This window comes from Eschrichtius robustus, chromosome 2 (assembly GCF_028021215.1).
Source record: "Eschrichtius robustus isolate mEscRob2 chromosome 2, mEscRob2.pri, whole genome shotgun sequence".
NCBI lineage: Eukaryota > Metazoa > Chordata > Mammalia > Artiodactyla > Eschrichtiidae > Eschrichtius > Eschrichtius robustus.
Window position 1 is genome coordinate 172,161,324 of NC_090825.1, and position 13,890 is coordinate 172,175,213.

General features: G+C 57.0%; 1 protein-coding gene across 2 annotated transcripts in view; it reads right to left on the reverse strand.

Moving 5' to 3' along the window:
- Positions 1–8,559, reverse strand: part of PDE4A (phosphodiesterase 4A) — a 42,340-nt gene extending 33,781 nt beyond the window's left edge. The window contains exons 1-2 of one of the 2 annotated variants that reach the window (XM_068537009.1): positions 8,490–8,559; positions 7,513–7,712 (exon numbers count right to left, since the gene is read on the reverse strand). In XM_068537009.1, coding sequence (XP_068393110.1) covers positions 7,513–7,712; positions 8,490–8,537 — 248 coding nt within the window. In that variant the 5' untranslated portion in view covers positions 8,538–8,559. Of the gene's footprint in view, positions 1–4,358; positions 4,679–7,512; positions 7,713–8,489 lie in introns of those variants that run through there. The other variant, XM_068537005.1, reaches the window with a different exon arrangement.
- Between the last annotated feature and the right edge of the window lie 5,331 nt (positions 8,560–13,890).

Sequence of the window (13,890 nt, forward strand, 5' to 3'; positions counted from 1 at the left end):
ATGTAGGGCATGCAGGATCTTAGCTCCCCGACCAGGGATCGAACCCACGCCCCCTGCAGTGGAAGCGCCGAGTCTTCACCACTGGACTGCCAGGGAAGTCCCACTCAGTCAATGTTTTTGGAATGAATGGCCCTGTTGCAGAAGAGGAAACTGAGGCTCAGACAGGTGAATTCCTTTCCCAAGGTGACACAGCAAGTCAAGGGCAAAGGCTGGATTTGGGCTCTTACTCAGGAGTGAAAACAGTGGGCTCAGATGCCCCCCAAAACTCTGCCCTCACCCTGCCGATCTGCAGTTCTCCCAGGCCGAAAGCCCTAGTTTCCTGCAACTCAGAGGAGCTTGCAGTCCATCTGTTACTGCTGAAAGAGGGGGCACGCTGGCAGCCAGAACCCGGGTTTGTGGTTTGGGGGACGCCCCCTTTCTCTCTGCTGAGGAAGTGCATTTTGAGGAAGTGCAGTTCTCAAAACACCAGCTCCTTGCTGCCCAGCCCCAATGTCGGCTATCTCAGCCTTACCGCAGCCCGGGGGGGTGGGCAGATCTTATTCAGCCCGGCTTACTGACCAGGAAACTGAGGGCCAGAGAGGCATGATGCTGGCCCCAGGTCACACAGCGAGTCAGCGGACAGGGCTACAATCTGAATCTCACCCACTGGTCTGCAGTCGAGGAGACCTGGTTTTTAACCCCAATTCCTTCCTCGCTGTGTGACCTTAGGCAAATCACTTGTGTCTCGGTTTCCTCGGCAGGAATGGAAAGCCAAAGATGCCGGGAGTTAAAACGCAGGTTGGTGTTGGGAGGCCCTGGCATGGGCATTGGCTTGGGCAAGCGCGCGCGGAGGCGAGAGGGGAACTCCGCGTCCTCAACTTTTCCGCCAAGTTCCTCTCCATCCGCCAGGCGGCCGTCTCCACCACGCTCGGCTGAAGGTGGAGGATGGAAGTAGCGGCCTGGTACCAACCCCGGGTGGGCGAGGACCTCATCCGCAGCCCGCGGTCGGCCGGCCTGGCGCCCGCTGTCCGGGGCGCTCAATAAACATGAATAATACGGGGCGCCGCGGCAGTGACTGGCGGCGGCGACTTTGCTAGGGGACGAGAGTTCCGGAGGCAGGTCCGGACTCCGAGCGCACACTCAGCCTGTGCCTTTCTTGTCACCCAGCAGAGGGCGTGCGGAGGGAGGGGCGCGAGGAGAGACCTACTCCCGATACACACGCAGGGATGTGGGAGCGCCAGGGACTGGGGGAGGCGAAGACCCCAGTGGAGACCACGGGCCAGAGAGAGACCCCAGTCCGGTATCCACCTCCTCCTGGGGCCAGGCAGAGCCTCCCTCGGTGGGGAGAGTCTGGGGGTTCAAAAGGGGTCGGTACGTTGGCCTCGCCCCCCAGTTCAGGCAAGTCTCCCCACCTCACCACCAGAGTCCTTCTCTTCCTCCCGCTCCATCTGCCTTTTGACAGATTGTGGCGGTGCCGTGACTCAGCCCCACAGGGAGCCGGGAGCGCAGGCTCTTACATCCCCAGGTCTGGAGGGGGGGGTTCAGATGCCATCTCAGACGGGGGGACAGTGCCCTCTCTTTGGAGGTTCCTTTGATTCAAGTCTGGAGGGCTCTCTGGATCCCCTTTCTGGTGGCTGCATGAACTCTAACGTGGATAGCACTGGAACCCCCTGTGTGTGCACCCTTTCTGGAGAACTGGGCTGGCAGAATGCTCATTCCTAAGAAGTGAGTTCCCATTAGAGGCCTTTCAGTTTCTCGTTCCTCCTTCTGCCTGGGGGTGGGGGGAGGATGCTGGCACCAGTGCCCTCCCTCCGGCCACAGCCACTGGAGGCTACGCAGGCCCACAGTGAAACAGAAACCTGAGCCCCTGCTGGGATGTGGTTGAGGTTCCTGTTTTTCCTTCCCACCCTACAGGAGCAGGGTCTACGGAGGCCCCACCTCCTCTCCCAAATTCTCGGGTCCCTGAGTGACTACCAAGCACTCGCTGTGTGAAGTCCTTTACACACATCCCCAAGCTCGCAGAACTCTCGAAATGACCCCCACAGGGCAGTGACAACAACAACCTCACTTTACGGATGGGAAAACTGGGGCTCAGAGAGGGCAAGACACTTGTGCCAGGACACACAGGCATCAGATGGGACCTGTGCTGGAATCTCAGCTCTGCCTGCCATTTCCTGGTTGTGTGAACTTGGATAAGAAGGAGAAGGGGGGACTTCACTGGCAGTCCAGTGGTTAAGACTCCGCACTTCCACTGCAGGGAGCACGGTTCAATCCCTGGTTAAGGGGAACTAAGATCCTGCATGCTATGTGGCGCGGCCAAAAAAAAAAAAAAAAAAGAAGGAGAAAGGGCTTTGCCCCTCTGGGCCTCAGTTTACCTCACAGGTCACTAGGGATGAAGATGTGTGGAAAAGTCCCTGGCATGGAGCCCAAGAGTGAGCCATTATGAGATGGATCTCACTAAGATAATGATGATGATTGTCACTCAGCCACTGTCCCCAGAGAGTCAGCACCACAGAGACCAGGGTAGGGGGAGTCCCTGGGGCCTAAAAAGGGACTAATGCCCAGTTCCTATTGCACCCCGCCCCCTCTTGGGTCTCTCAGGACAGTGACCTGCGCCAGTTTGGCGCACTGCCCCTGGTCTTGGCATTTCCTGTTGATTCCAGCTTTGTTTTCCTTCAGCCTCTCTCCAGTTCCCTGTGGGAAACAGCAGGCTGTGAGTGCTGGATCCATGACACTTGCATCCTGGGGGTGGGCAGGGGTGCTGGAGTGCCCCGAATGGAGGGGGGTGGGTGACCTGGAGGCTGTGGTGCCTGCTGGAGATCTCCAGAGAGAGCTAAAATAGTAGGGTCCCAGCCTAGAGGGGCCTCCCTCAGGAACTCCAGGAGAGGCCTGAATCTGACTGTCCCAGTGGTGTTCCAAGTAGAGGGGCATCCATGGGAGTCAGGCGAAGCGCTCAGTCAAAGCCATCAGTCACACATGTCACCAGGACACAAAGTCAGACCCCATCGGAACACTAGCTGGTTAGAGGACAGCATGCCAGGGAGTTGGGTGCACGCCCTGAAAGTGAGAGCACCAACTCTCAGACACGGGGCACACAAGCAGCCGAGAACATTTCACAGTGTCTCAATCACAGTGTCCCCAGGAATATATACATCACAGTGCCACCATCACTGCATCCCAGAAACACACGCTGTCACAATCACTGTCCTAGGAGCACGCACAGTCACTCTGTCACAATCACTGTCCTGGGAGCAGACACAGTCACTCTGTGACAATCACCACATCCTACAGTCAGGGACACAATCACAATGTCCTGGGAGCACATACGGCCACGCTGTCACAATCATAGTATTCCAGTAGCACACACAGTCATCCCATCACAATCACAGCATCCCAGGGGCACACTGAGTCACCCAGCAAAATCACTGTGTCCCAGGAGCACTCGATGTCACTGTCACAATCACCATGTCCCTGAAGCACACAAGTCACACTGGCACAATCACTGTCCTGGGAGCACACAGTCAACATGTCACAAACTATACTATCCTGGACACACACACAGTTATGCTGTCACAATCATAGGACCCCAGAACCCCAGGCAGAGCATGCAGCCAAGGCGGCCACAGCCGGCCATCCCCAACAGCTGGAGCAAACTCAGGTCAGTGAGAGGGTACCCAACTCACACTTCATCACTAACACTGTTACCTAGGGAGCCAGGGACTCCCTCACCCTGTGCTGGGACTGTGCACCCCCTGAACACTGTTCTCTCTCCCTCTGGGCAGCTACTGAACCCTAACACTCCTGCCCTGAGGGGGGGCTCTGACATAGCACACAGGCCCCCAACACAGGGCTCCCCCAAGAGGCCCCCTTTAGATTACTGACCCCAGCTGCAGGGCAAGTCCATGAATCCCGCTCCCAATACAGTCCTCCCCACTCTAGAAGGTCCCTGGGAACCCCCCAGCCTGCAGGAAGCATTGTGGTTCTCGCAGGCACTCCCTACAGACTGACCCCTAGGCCATCCCCAAACACAGTGAATCCAGCCCCGTCAAATGGCACCCAGCCTAGTCACTGTCCTGCACTGTCACCGACGAAGGCTACAGACCCCTAAAGCTGCAACCCTCAACCAAGACCCCGTTAATAGCACACGCAGCATGGCGCCCCCATAAATCGATCTCAAGATCATCTTCAGTAGGAAGTCTCGGGTACAGTGCACCACCGGGGGTCAGGTCCCAGACGCCCCCGCAGTAGAACTCCTCCCCCCAGCCCCGTCAGTCACACTGATCCCACCCGCATCACAGCGCCCCCCTGCGGTCAGCGGGGCGAGTTGCGTCCTCTCTGCGCGCCTATCCGCTCCGCGCGCGTCCGCCGCGGAGTCTTACCGCCTGCAGCTGCCTCCGCCCGCGCTGCCGCTGCCGGTGCCGGAGCCGTGAAATGACGAGGGCCAGGACATACGGGACGTGCGCAGGCCGGGCCGGTCGCCGGTGTCCACGGCGTCGGCGCGCTCTATGGGCCGGTGTGGCGGCCGCTCGGGCTCGGCGCGCTCCGCGCTGTCCGAGTAGCCGCGCTGCTGGATACGGATGGGGGTCCGCGGCTGCCGCCACAGGTGCTGGGGGGGCGGCTTCAGGGTGGCCTGGCCATCCCGGGGCCCGGGCAGAGACAGAGATAGGCTCCTCTCTGAGGGGACTGCCGGGGGCTCCATGGCCGCAGCCCCCACCTGCACCCCAGGGGGCCCCGGCCCTCTCCAAGCTGCACCCCGTTCAGCTGCGCGCAAGCTGACGCGCCCGGGGCCCCTCAAGTGCGCCTGGCCTCTGTGGGGCCATGGCGCCCCGGAGAGAGACCCGGGGGCGCTACGGGCCGATCGCCCCCGGGCCGGGCGCGGAGGCTTCCTGTCAGCGCCTGGCGCTCTGCTTGACGCGGGGCAGCGCTCTCCGCGCTCGGCGTCCCGCTCGGAGGCAGCCCCGTCTCCCCCGCCCCGTCCCGCCTCTCCCCGCCCCCCGCCCGCCGCGGCTGTCAGCACCGCCCCCCTCCTCCTCCGTCCGGGCCAGTGGGGGGCAGCCACCCAAGGAGGGGGCCCTTCCCGCCCACGCAGAGCCCCGCTCCCGGGGGGAGGGGGCGCCGGAACTCAGCTCTCTCCAGAGCGCCCTGCCTCAGCCGCGGCGCGCACGGCCACGAAGGAGTTAAACGGTTAATCCGATCGTGAAGGAGACACCCGACTGGTTGCCGGTGTGTCAGTCAGTCCGTCCATCATGGTGGGGGCGGAGCCCAGTGCTGGCTTGTCCTCTTCGCTACCCCTGGCCAGGGGGAGCTTGTGGGAAGTGGTCCCGGTAACACGGATGCGGTCCCTGCAGCGGGCGGCGACGGTGTTCGGGGAATCTCCTGTTGGTGGGTCGGAGGACGGTGATGGTGTGTGTCCGGGGCGGGAGGTGCGCGCACGTGGCCTCTTCCGAGGGATGTCTGTGTTTTCGGTGTCTCCTCGAAGTGTGTGTGCGCACGTGGTTGGCTGCTGCGGTCTGCCTGTTTACCTGGATTTCGCTGTGCGTGTATCTGCGTGTCTGTGGCTGGAGGAAGTGTGTGCACGTGTGCTGCCTGTTTGGAGGGTGTGTGCCTCTTACAGGGTCTGTTCTGGTGGCCTGGGGTCTGTGCTTGTGTTCCCCCGCGATTGGGTGTGTACTGTGGTGGGTCCGCGCTCGCGGAGCTGTGCACTCGATTCGCCTCTGTTGTTTGTGGTGTCTGAGGGAGTCAATGTGTGTTGGTGTGTGTGTGGTCGGCCTGGGGCCACTCTGAGGTGTTAGTGGGGTGTGTCCCTTTGGCTCCTGTGTGGCTCCAGGAGGACACCCCGGCTCTGATACCCCGACTGCCCGCCCACCGCTCTGTGTATCGCTGCTCCTTCTAAAGCGCTTCTGCAGCAGGTAAACTGAGGCAGGTCCCGGGCAGCCGCGGGACGCATCCCCGTGCCCTTTTCAGGCGAGTAAACAGCCGCGCCTCCTCCCCGCTGCCCCCGCCGGCAGAGCCCCCCTTCCGGCACCTAAATCGGGAGTCGCCGTGACTCACGCTCCCGCCTCCCCCAGCGCCGCGCTGAGCGCGAGCGAGCAGAGAGCTAGCGGGATCCGAGCGCCCTCCCTTTCCCCCGCCCCGGCCCGGGCCGAGCCCTGGTGTCGGTGGCTGCCGGGCACGGGGAGAGCACACACACCAGTGGCCCGCCCCCGGCCGTTGCGCGCTCGGATTAACCAGCTTGGGTGCAAGTACGCGCAACCAGGCCCCGCCCCCGCGCGCCCCCCTCAAGGGCTCCCCCCGGGCAAGCCTTGCCGTCTGCCACCGCCCTCCCTCCGCACTGTTCTTATTGAAAAAAACAAACAAACAAACAAAAAAAAACAAAGCCCGTCTCCAACCCTCACAGCCGCTTTTCTCCCCGCCAGAGGGGGCTCCAGGCGTGGGCGAACGCAGAGCCAGAAACGCCCTCCCATTAGCAGCGGCTGGATGTCCCAGAGGCCAGAACTGTGTCCCCCAACTTCTCTCAGGGACCCTCCCCACAAGTGAATACTCAAAAAGGCTTCTAGGGGATCGGTAAGGGCTGGAAGTCCTCCCCAGATCACTTGAGGGTCTTGGGCTGGACGAAATTCTTGGCGGGGGGCGGGGGTTGCTGTTGTCTTGTCAAAGCTCTGGGTGGGGTAACACAGGGTGGGGTTGAGGGTGGGGTCAGGTCACAGCGGGGGCTGCACAAAAAGGAAAGCCCAAGGCAGTGGGCCAGAGCTGGTAGTTGGATCTGTGGCCTGAACCAGGTAGACGCTAGAGGAATTTTCTTTTTGTTGTTTTTTTTTGGGGGGGGGTACATTAGACCACTGGAGAGGGGAATGACAGTCAATTCCTCCCCCATTTGGAAATGAACCATTGTACCATGACCCAAGCAGAAACCCTGGGGCCCTCCGATTGAGTAGACAAAGGGGTGGGTGGGGAGATTGAGGCTGCAGAGAACAGTGGCAGCTGTCTGGCTTTCAAATTCATCCTTGGGCCAAGATGGGGGTTGAAGTGCCCTCCGAGGACCCCAGATGAGAACGAGCAAGGAAGTGCAGTGTGAAGCTGAGCTCAGGAGAAAGAAAAATGCCAGTCCAGACCTCCTCCAGGGTCCCACCATCTCCTTTTAAGGCCTTGAAGAAACTGCATCCTCTCAGAAAGGGAAATAGAGGTGCACGGCGGATTGGTGGGAGGCTCACTCCCTAGCCTGTCCCAGCTCTCTGATTATGGGAGCATCGTTGGGGACTGGAGGGTTGAAACCCTTTCCGAAATCCTGCCCCTTGCTGACTCAGGCAGCTGCAAAATGGAAGAAGGGGTTCCTAGAGGCTGCAAGAGGTGCCTCTTGTGGGGGCGGGGTTATGTCACAACCTGACCCACCAGGCTCCAGGAGAAGTTTCAGCTGCTTTTGCAAAACACAGGGAGCCAGGAGCCTAGAGCACGGGAAAGGGTTGGTGGCTGGACTTAGCCCAGGTGGCCCTGTTCCTCCACCCCACCTCCCAGCCTGGTCCACCTCCTGCCTACCTGTCAGCTTTGGTGATGGAAATCCGCGGGGGGATCAGCAGTGGCAGCGTGGTGGGCCGTGATGGCAGAGGGACCCCAGTGTCCAAGGGCTCAGGCTCAGCCCAGCCCAGGCCTGGGCCTGTGGAGAGGCGTCGGCGAGGGCGTCGGAGGGCAGCCCCCAGCATGTTGGCTCGGCCGGGCTCGGGGGTCTCTCGCGGCCTCTGAGGTGTGACAAGGGCGGGATAGGGGTGCAGCCTGGTCAGGCAGCTCTGAGCCCCTCCCTGCAGTAACGTCCCTCCCTAACCATCTGAGATAGTGGCCGATGGGGATATAGGCTCCTGTGCCCCTCTCACGTCTTAGCCACTCACTAATCCCTCCCACAGAGGGTCCCTTCTCAGCTCTTACATCTGAAGGGTGCCCGTTCTCAGCCATAATTTTTGTGGGACTCCCTTTTTTCCTCTCTTTTTGTGTGTGTGTGGGCGCACCACGCGGCATGTCGGATCTTAGTTCCCTGACCAGGGATCGAACCCGTGTCCCCTACAGTGGAAGCGCGGATTCTTAACCACTGGACGGCCAGGGCTCTGGACCCTCATGCCTGTACTCTGCCCTTCACTGTGAAACCCCTCTAACACATCACCACCCTCCACGTCCAGGAAGCCCCCTCTTGGCCTAAACGTCTGTGGCCCCCTCTCCTCATATCTGAGACCCTTAAGGCCTCACCCCCGGCACCCTCCCCTCCACCCTACAATCCTCTCCCTATTTGGAAAGCCCCTTGGAAGACCCTGCCTTCTATCCCTGGGCTGAGAGCCCTTAATTTGGGCAGCAGGAGAATAATGAAGTCAAGGGAGTAAACTGAGGCACAAGGGGACAAGACTCCTTGCTGCCTGGGGGGAAAGTGAAGCCAGGTTTAGTGAGCAGTCAGTCTTGGTCTGTAGAGGGCTCCCTACTCCCCGTCGCAGCCCAAGCCCCGCCCCCAGCCAGGGCCCCGCCCCTCGCACCTCGTCACCGGTCCGGGCCACCGACAGGACACTGCGACTCCTCTTCATCCCGCCAGACTAGCGCGCCTTGGGGGCTTCAGGGGCCATGTCGGCCCCAGCCAGTGCCTCCTGCAGGACCAGGCCGAAGGCATCCGCCGTTAGCTCCCTGGGGCTCCCCCTGCCGGTTGAGCATGGAATCCGCACCCGCCCCTCGCCAACTGCCTCTCCTGGGGCGTGACGTCAGCAGGTGGCTGACGCACTGCCTGTCGGTGACGTCACCCGTCTGTTGCCAGAGCGACAGCTGATGCGCGACTGGGCTCTGAACAGCGTCAATGCCTGGATTGGCCACTGGGGGGCCGAGAGCCTCCGGCCCGGGTCGCCCCAGCCCCCACCTGTCCTCTTGCGGGGGCTTCTCCAGCTTGGGGATCCCTCAGAGAAGACAGGGAGCTCCCAGAGCCGGCCGCATGTGGCGCGTGGTCCGAGTCGGGGGCAGGAGGAAGCGTCTTCTCCGAGCTGTTGGGCTTTTATGCCTAAACCCGAAATAGCTCCGATGTGCGGGGGCCGGGCGCAGCGAGACGGCGGCTTGGGCACAGATGGGGGACGCGCAGGCAGAGGCGCGCAGAGACAGACAGGGACGCGTGGAAATAGAAACAGACAGGGACACAGACGCAACTCCCGATTATGAGTGCGCTCTGCTGCCGGCAATCCCTATCTAAAAGCTTGCGGGAGGGGAAGGCCGGCTCGCTGCACCGTCACACCCAGGCGCTGCAAATTATTGCTGTGTGGCCGTAGGTCAGTGACTTAAACTGTCTAAGCCTCAGTTTCACCTCTGTGAAATGGAATGATAATCCTTGCAGGTTCCATATGAGAATGAAATGAGATCAGACCATATTGAATTCTCGAAGAACAGCGTCTGGCACGCAGTAAGTGCTTAATAAATGCTATTACCATCTGAGCCTGTGGGAGCCTGTTAGAACCCAAGTCAGATCATGTCCCTCTTCTGCTCAGAGCCCTCCATGGCTTTCACCTCCCTCAGAGGAGACGTCAAAGTCCTCAACAAGAGGCTTACACAGTCCTGCTGTCCTCATCCTCCTCCCACCCTCCCCCAGGCTCACTCTGCTCCATCTACACTGGCCTCTCGGCTGTTTCTGGACACACCAGGCAAACTCTAGCCTCAGGGCTTTTGCACTTTCTGTTCCCCATGCCTGGAACTTTTTCCCCATAAACATCCGTAGGTCCCTCACATCCTTCAGGTCTTTAATCACATCTCACCTTTTCAGCATTTCTCCTGGTGTTTCTCTCCACCCCACCCCTGTTTAAAGTTGCTAGCCCCTCAGGATTCTTAAACTCCCTTATCCTGCTCTATTTTTTCACAGCATTTATCACCTCATAACATACTATGTAATTTACTTATTACATGTATTGTCTGTCTTGTCCCATGCTAGAATATCAGCTGCAGGAGGACAAAATATTTTATCTATTTTATTAATATATCTCCAGTGCCTAGAACTGAATCTGGAACATCATAGGCTCTTAATAAGTATTTATTCAATGTCCAGCTACTGTTTTGAGGACTCAAGAGCATATTAATAATGTTCCTAGAAGGTCTACTAGCTACTAGCTACTTTACCCTCTACCTTGGCTCTTATTTCTTTTTCTTGCCTTATAGCTCTAACTAGCACTTCAGTTCAATATGAACTAGTAGAAGTGAATGTAAATGTCATCTCACCCACGTAGTGCTTAGCACCAGGCAAGTCTATGACAGACAATTGTTGAACAAATGGATGAATGTATAAAGATAGCTTAAAGGTCACCTCCACTTCTCAGCTGGACTGAACCAGTCCATGTTCTGGGCTCCCACTGCTGTTTGTTCTGCCCCTATTAAAGCACTCATCATTAGGGGTTGTAATTATTTGTATTCCCCACTAGAGCTCTGTGAGGGCAAGAAATGGTACCCATTCATCATGGTCCCCCACACATAGTCTCAATGAATGCTGAATGAATAAATGAAGAAATGAGTTAGACATACAGAGAAAGAGGCACCCTCTCCTCTGTATGCAGACAGACACATATGCTCAGACAGGCAGAGAAACAGCCATGTAGTAAGGACCATGCTTAGGCTCCAGTATTACATTGACAGACATGCATTCAAATCCTGACTGTGCCACTTATTAGCTGTATATTTGGGGGCAAGTTGCCCAGCCTCTTTGAGCTTCAGTTTCCTTATCTGTAAAATGGGGATAATATTCATACCTACCTGAGGAGGTTGTTGTGAGGATGGAATGAAATAATGCATGTAAGGTTCTGAGCACAGTGCCTGGTTCATAGTAGGTGCTCATGAAACAGTAGCCACTATCTTAATAATACTAACAATTATCACTGTTGTTGACTCAGTGGAGCTATGGACATAACATGGGAGACAGCTACACTTTCACAGAGACCTCAATTCCTCCCGTCCTCCCCGCTCATCCCGCTGGCCTCCTCGCTGTTCCTCAAACACTTCAAGCATATTTAGACCTCAGGGCCTTTGCACTTGCTTTTCCCTCCCCTGGAAAACCAGCCTCAGATATCCTGTGCTCCTCCCACCCCCGATCTCCCTGGCTCTGCTTTCATTTTGTTTGTTTTAGACTTACAACATTCTAACAAGATATATAATTTACCTATTTTATTATCTATTGCCTGTCCTTTGATTAGGACATGAGGTCAGGATGTTGGTCTGTTTTGTCCCCTGCTGGATCTCCAGGACCTAGGACAATGCTGGTATACAGTAGGTGCTCAACAAATGTCTCGAGTGAATGAATAAATCCACTTGACTCCCTCACCTCCTTCACCTCTCTGCTCAAAGTCACCTCCTTTTAGAGGCCTTCCCTGGCATGGGTGCCTCCCCCCACCCCATCACCCTCTGTTTCTCACTCATCTTTATTTCTGTTCTCAGCACTCATCACCCCTGAGGTATCATATGTTTGTTTCTGCTTGCCCCACCCCTTAGTTCCATGAGGGCAGGAGATTTTTCTGTCTTGTTCTAGGGCCAACTTCATGGACACGTGACCTGAGCAGTCCCACTGGGCCCCATGCTTAGAAGGTTTAATGCACTGCTGTCGTCGTCTTGAAATTCTTAATAATTTTAAACAGGGGCCTTGCATTTTTATCTGGCCCTGGGCTCTGCAGAATTCTTTAGCCGGTCCTGGCTGTATCCTCAGCGCCCAGAACAGCCCATGGTAGGTGCTCAAGGATTCGTGGAATGAAGGAAGGAATGGAGGAGGCCAGGGGAGAGAGGTGGAGACACACATGCCACCACTGTCTGGACACCTGTGCACATTTTCAGAAATCATCTCTGGCAGAAACCTGGGCATGGGACACAAGGCCTCAGAAACTGGCCTGAGTGCCCAGGTGGAAGGGAGCAGCTAAGCCTGCCTTCCCCTCCCCTGCGCAGCAGCCGGCTGGCGAGTGGGGTCCAGATGGCAGAGCAGGTGCCAGGCTCAAGCTGAGAAGAGGCCTCTTCCCTCATCCAGCTTGTCAGCGTCCCTGGCCTGGCCTGACAGAGGAGCACTGGCTTCACCCAACTTCCACCGCCTTCAGAAGGACAGGGTGATGGGCCACTGTCTGATGGACAGCCAAAGAGGGATGGAAATGAGGATGAATACCCCTGTCCACAGCTTGCCCCAGGTCATTCAGGCCTGAGGAGGAACAATGACTACCCAAGCTCCATGACTTGGAGCTGGGAAGGACTCTCAGCCCCCCTCCCCACGGGGCATGCGTGTGTGTGTGCGTGCGCGTGCGCGTGTGTGAACGTGACTTTGAACACAGCTGCCCACATGCAACCGGACGGGTAGAACTCTCTGGGAGTCTGAGTGTTGTGTAGTTGAGACTAGACCATACCTGCAGGAGTGTGTGTATGTGACAAAGTGACACCATTATCAGTCTATGTGGGCATGAGGCTGGCTGTGTCTCTGTGTGACTCTGAGTATGTGTGTGTGTGGAGGCGGGGAGGGTACATGCATGTGGGTGCAGCGGGAAGTACACTGGTTAGAAAGGTGGATTCTGGGTTCAAATCTCTGCACGGCCACCCAGTAGTTATGGGGCCTCAGGCACACTATTAAGGTTCTCAGGCTCCAGCCTGTATGTGGTGTTTGTGGGATTACGTTTGTCTGGATCAAAGTGTGTGTGTGTGTGTTTGAAGAGTAATGCAACTCCTCTGGGAGGTCTTCCTGGATACCCAACCCAAAGTGGATCCCTCCATTTTTCTCTCTTGTCACAAGCTATTTCTATCACCGTCCTAACCACAGTTTGTTGTTATATATTTATTCGTTTGTTTATGTTGTTTCTTCTCTGTTTTCTCTACTAAATGTCAGCTCCATGGGCGTAGGGGGTTTTCTTCTGTTTGCTGTTGTGTCCTGAGCACCTGGCACATAGTAGGCACTGAGTAAATACTTGTTGAATGGATGAGTGCAGGGCTGTGTCTGTGTGGTATGGGGAGAGAGATGGGCACCGGCTGGGTGTCATGGGTTCCTGGAGGGACCTGTGCTCAAGTCTGGTCTCTACTCTCTTCCATTCCCCGCTGTTCAAAACCATTCCTTCAGCCACCCTCACTTGTGTGGGAATGATGACACCCCGTCAACTCCCTTGTTGCCTTTGATGACATCTTTCCCCTTTCTGGGTCTTAGGGACTCACTCGCCTCATCCGTAAAATAGGAGAGGATGGATTGGTTCATGATAAACCTCCTACCTGCTCTAAAGTGCTATGAAAATAGTCTTAATCTAATTCCCTCTTTAACTCATTCAACATTTACTGAGCACCTATTGTGTACCAGCCACTCTTCTAGACCTGGCCCTCCCCTCATGGAGCTGAAAGTGAATGAGGAAGGCAGATACAAACCGTAAATCTCATTTAATCTTGAACATCCTTCCCTGCAGTCACTCTCTATGCCTCATGAAATTTTAGTCTTCACAGTGTGAAATCACCGTGGATATTTCTCTGTTTACCCACTGATCTTGCTCCCTCACCAGTGTCCAGGGTCAGCAGAGCAGGGACCCAGCTGGTCTTGTTGGTTGCTGTAGCCTGACAGCCTGGTCACAGTGTCCTGCACACAGTAGGCTCTTGGGAAATATGTGTGAAATGAACTGTAAAATAAATGATGGCGTAACGTCAGACTCGCATGCATGACCTCCCCGAATCCTGGGTGTGTCATTACCCACTTTGCAGATGAGGAAATTGAGGCTCAGGAAGGCAAAGCCGTTTGCCCAGTCCCACAGCCGCAGCTAAGCAGTGTGTGGCTATGGGATGCAGCAGAGGAAGCTTGGGAGCCTAGAGGAGCATTCCCAGCCCCCCACCCCCACCCCACAGGTACAAGACGCCCAGCAGGGGATGCGCTGATGGGGGGAGGGCGGTTGGGAGTCCGAGGGACAGTGCAAAGCAACTCAG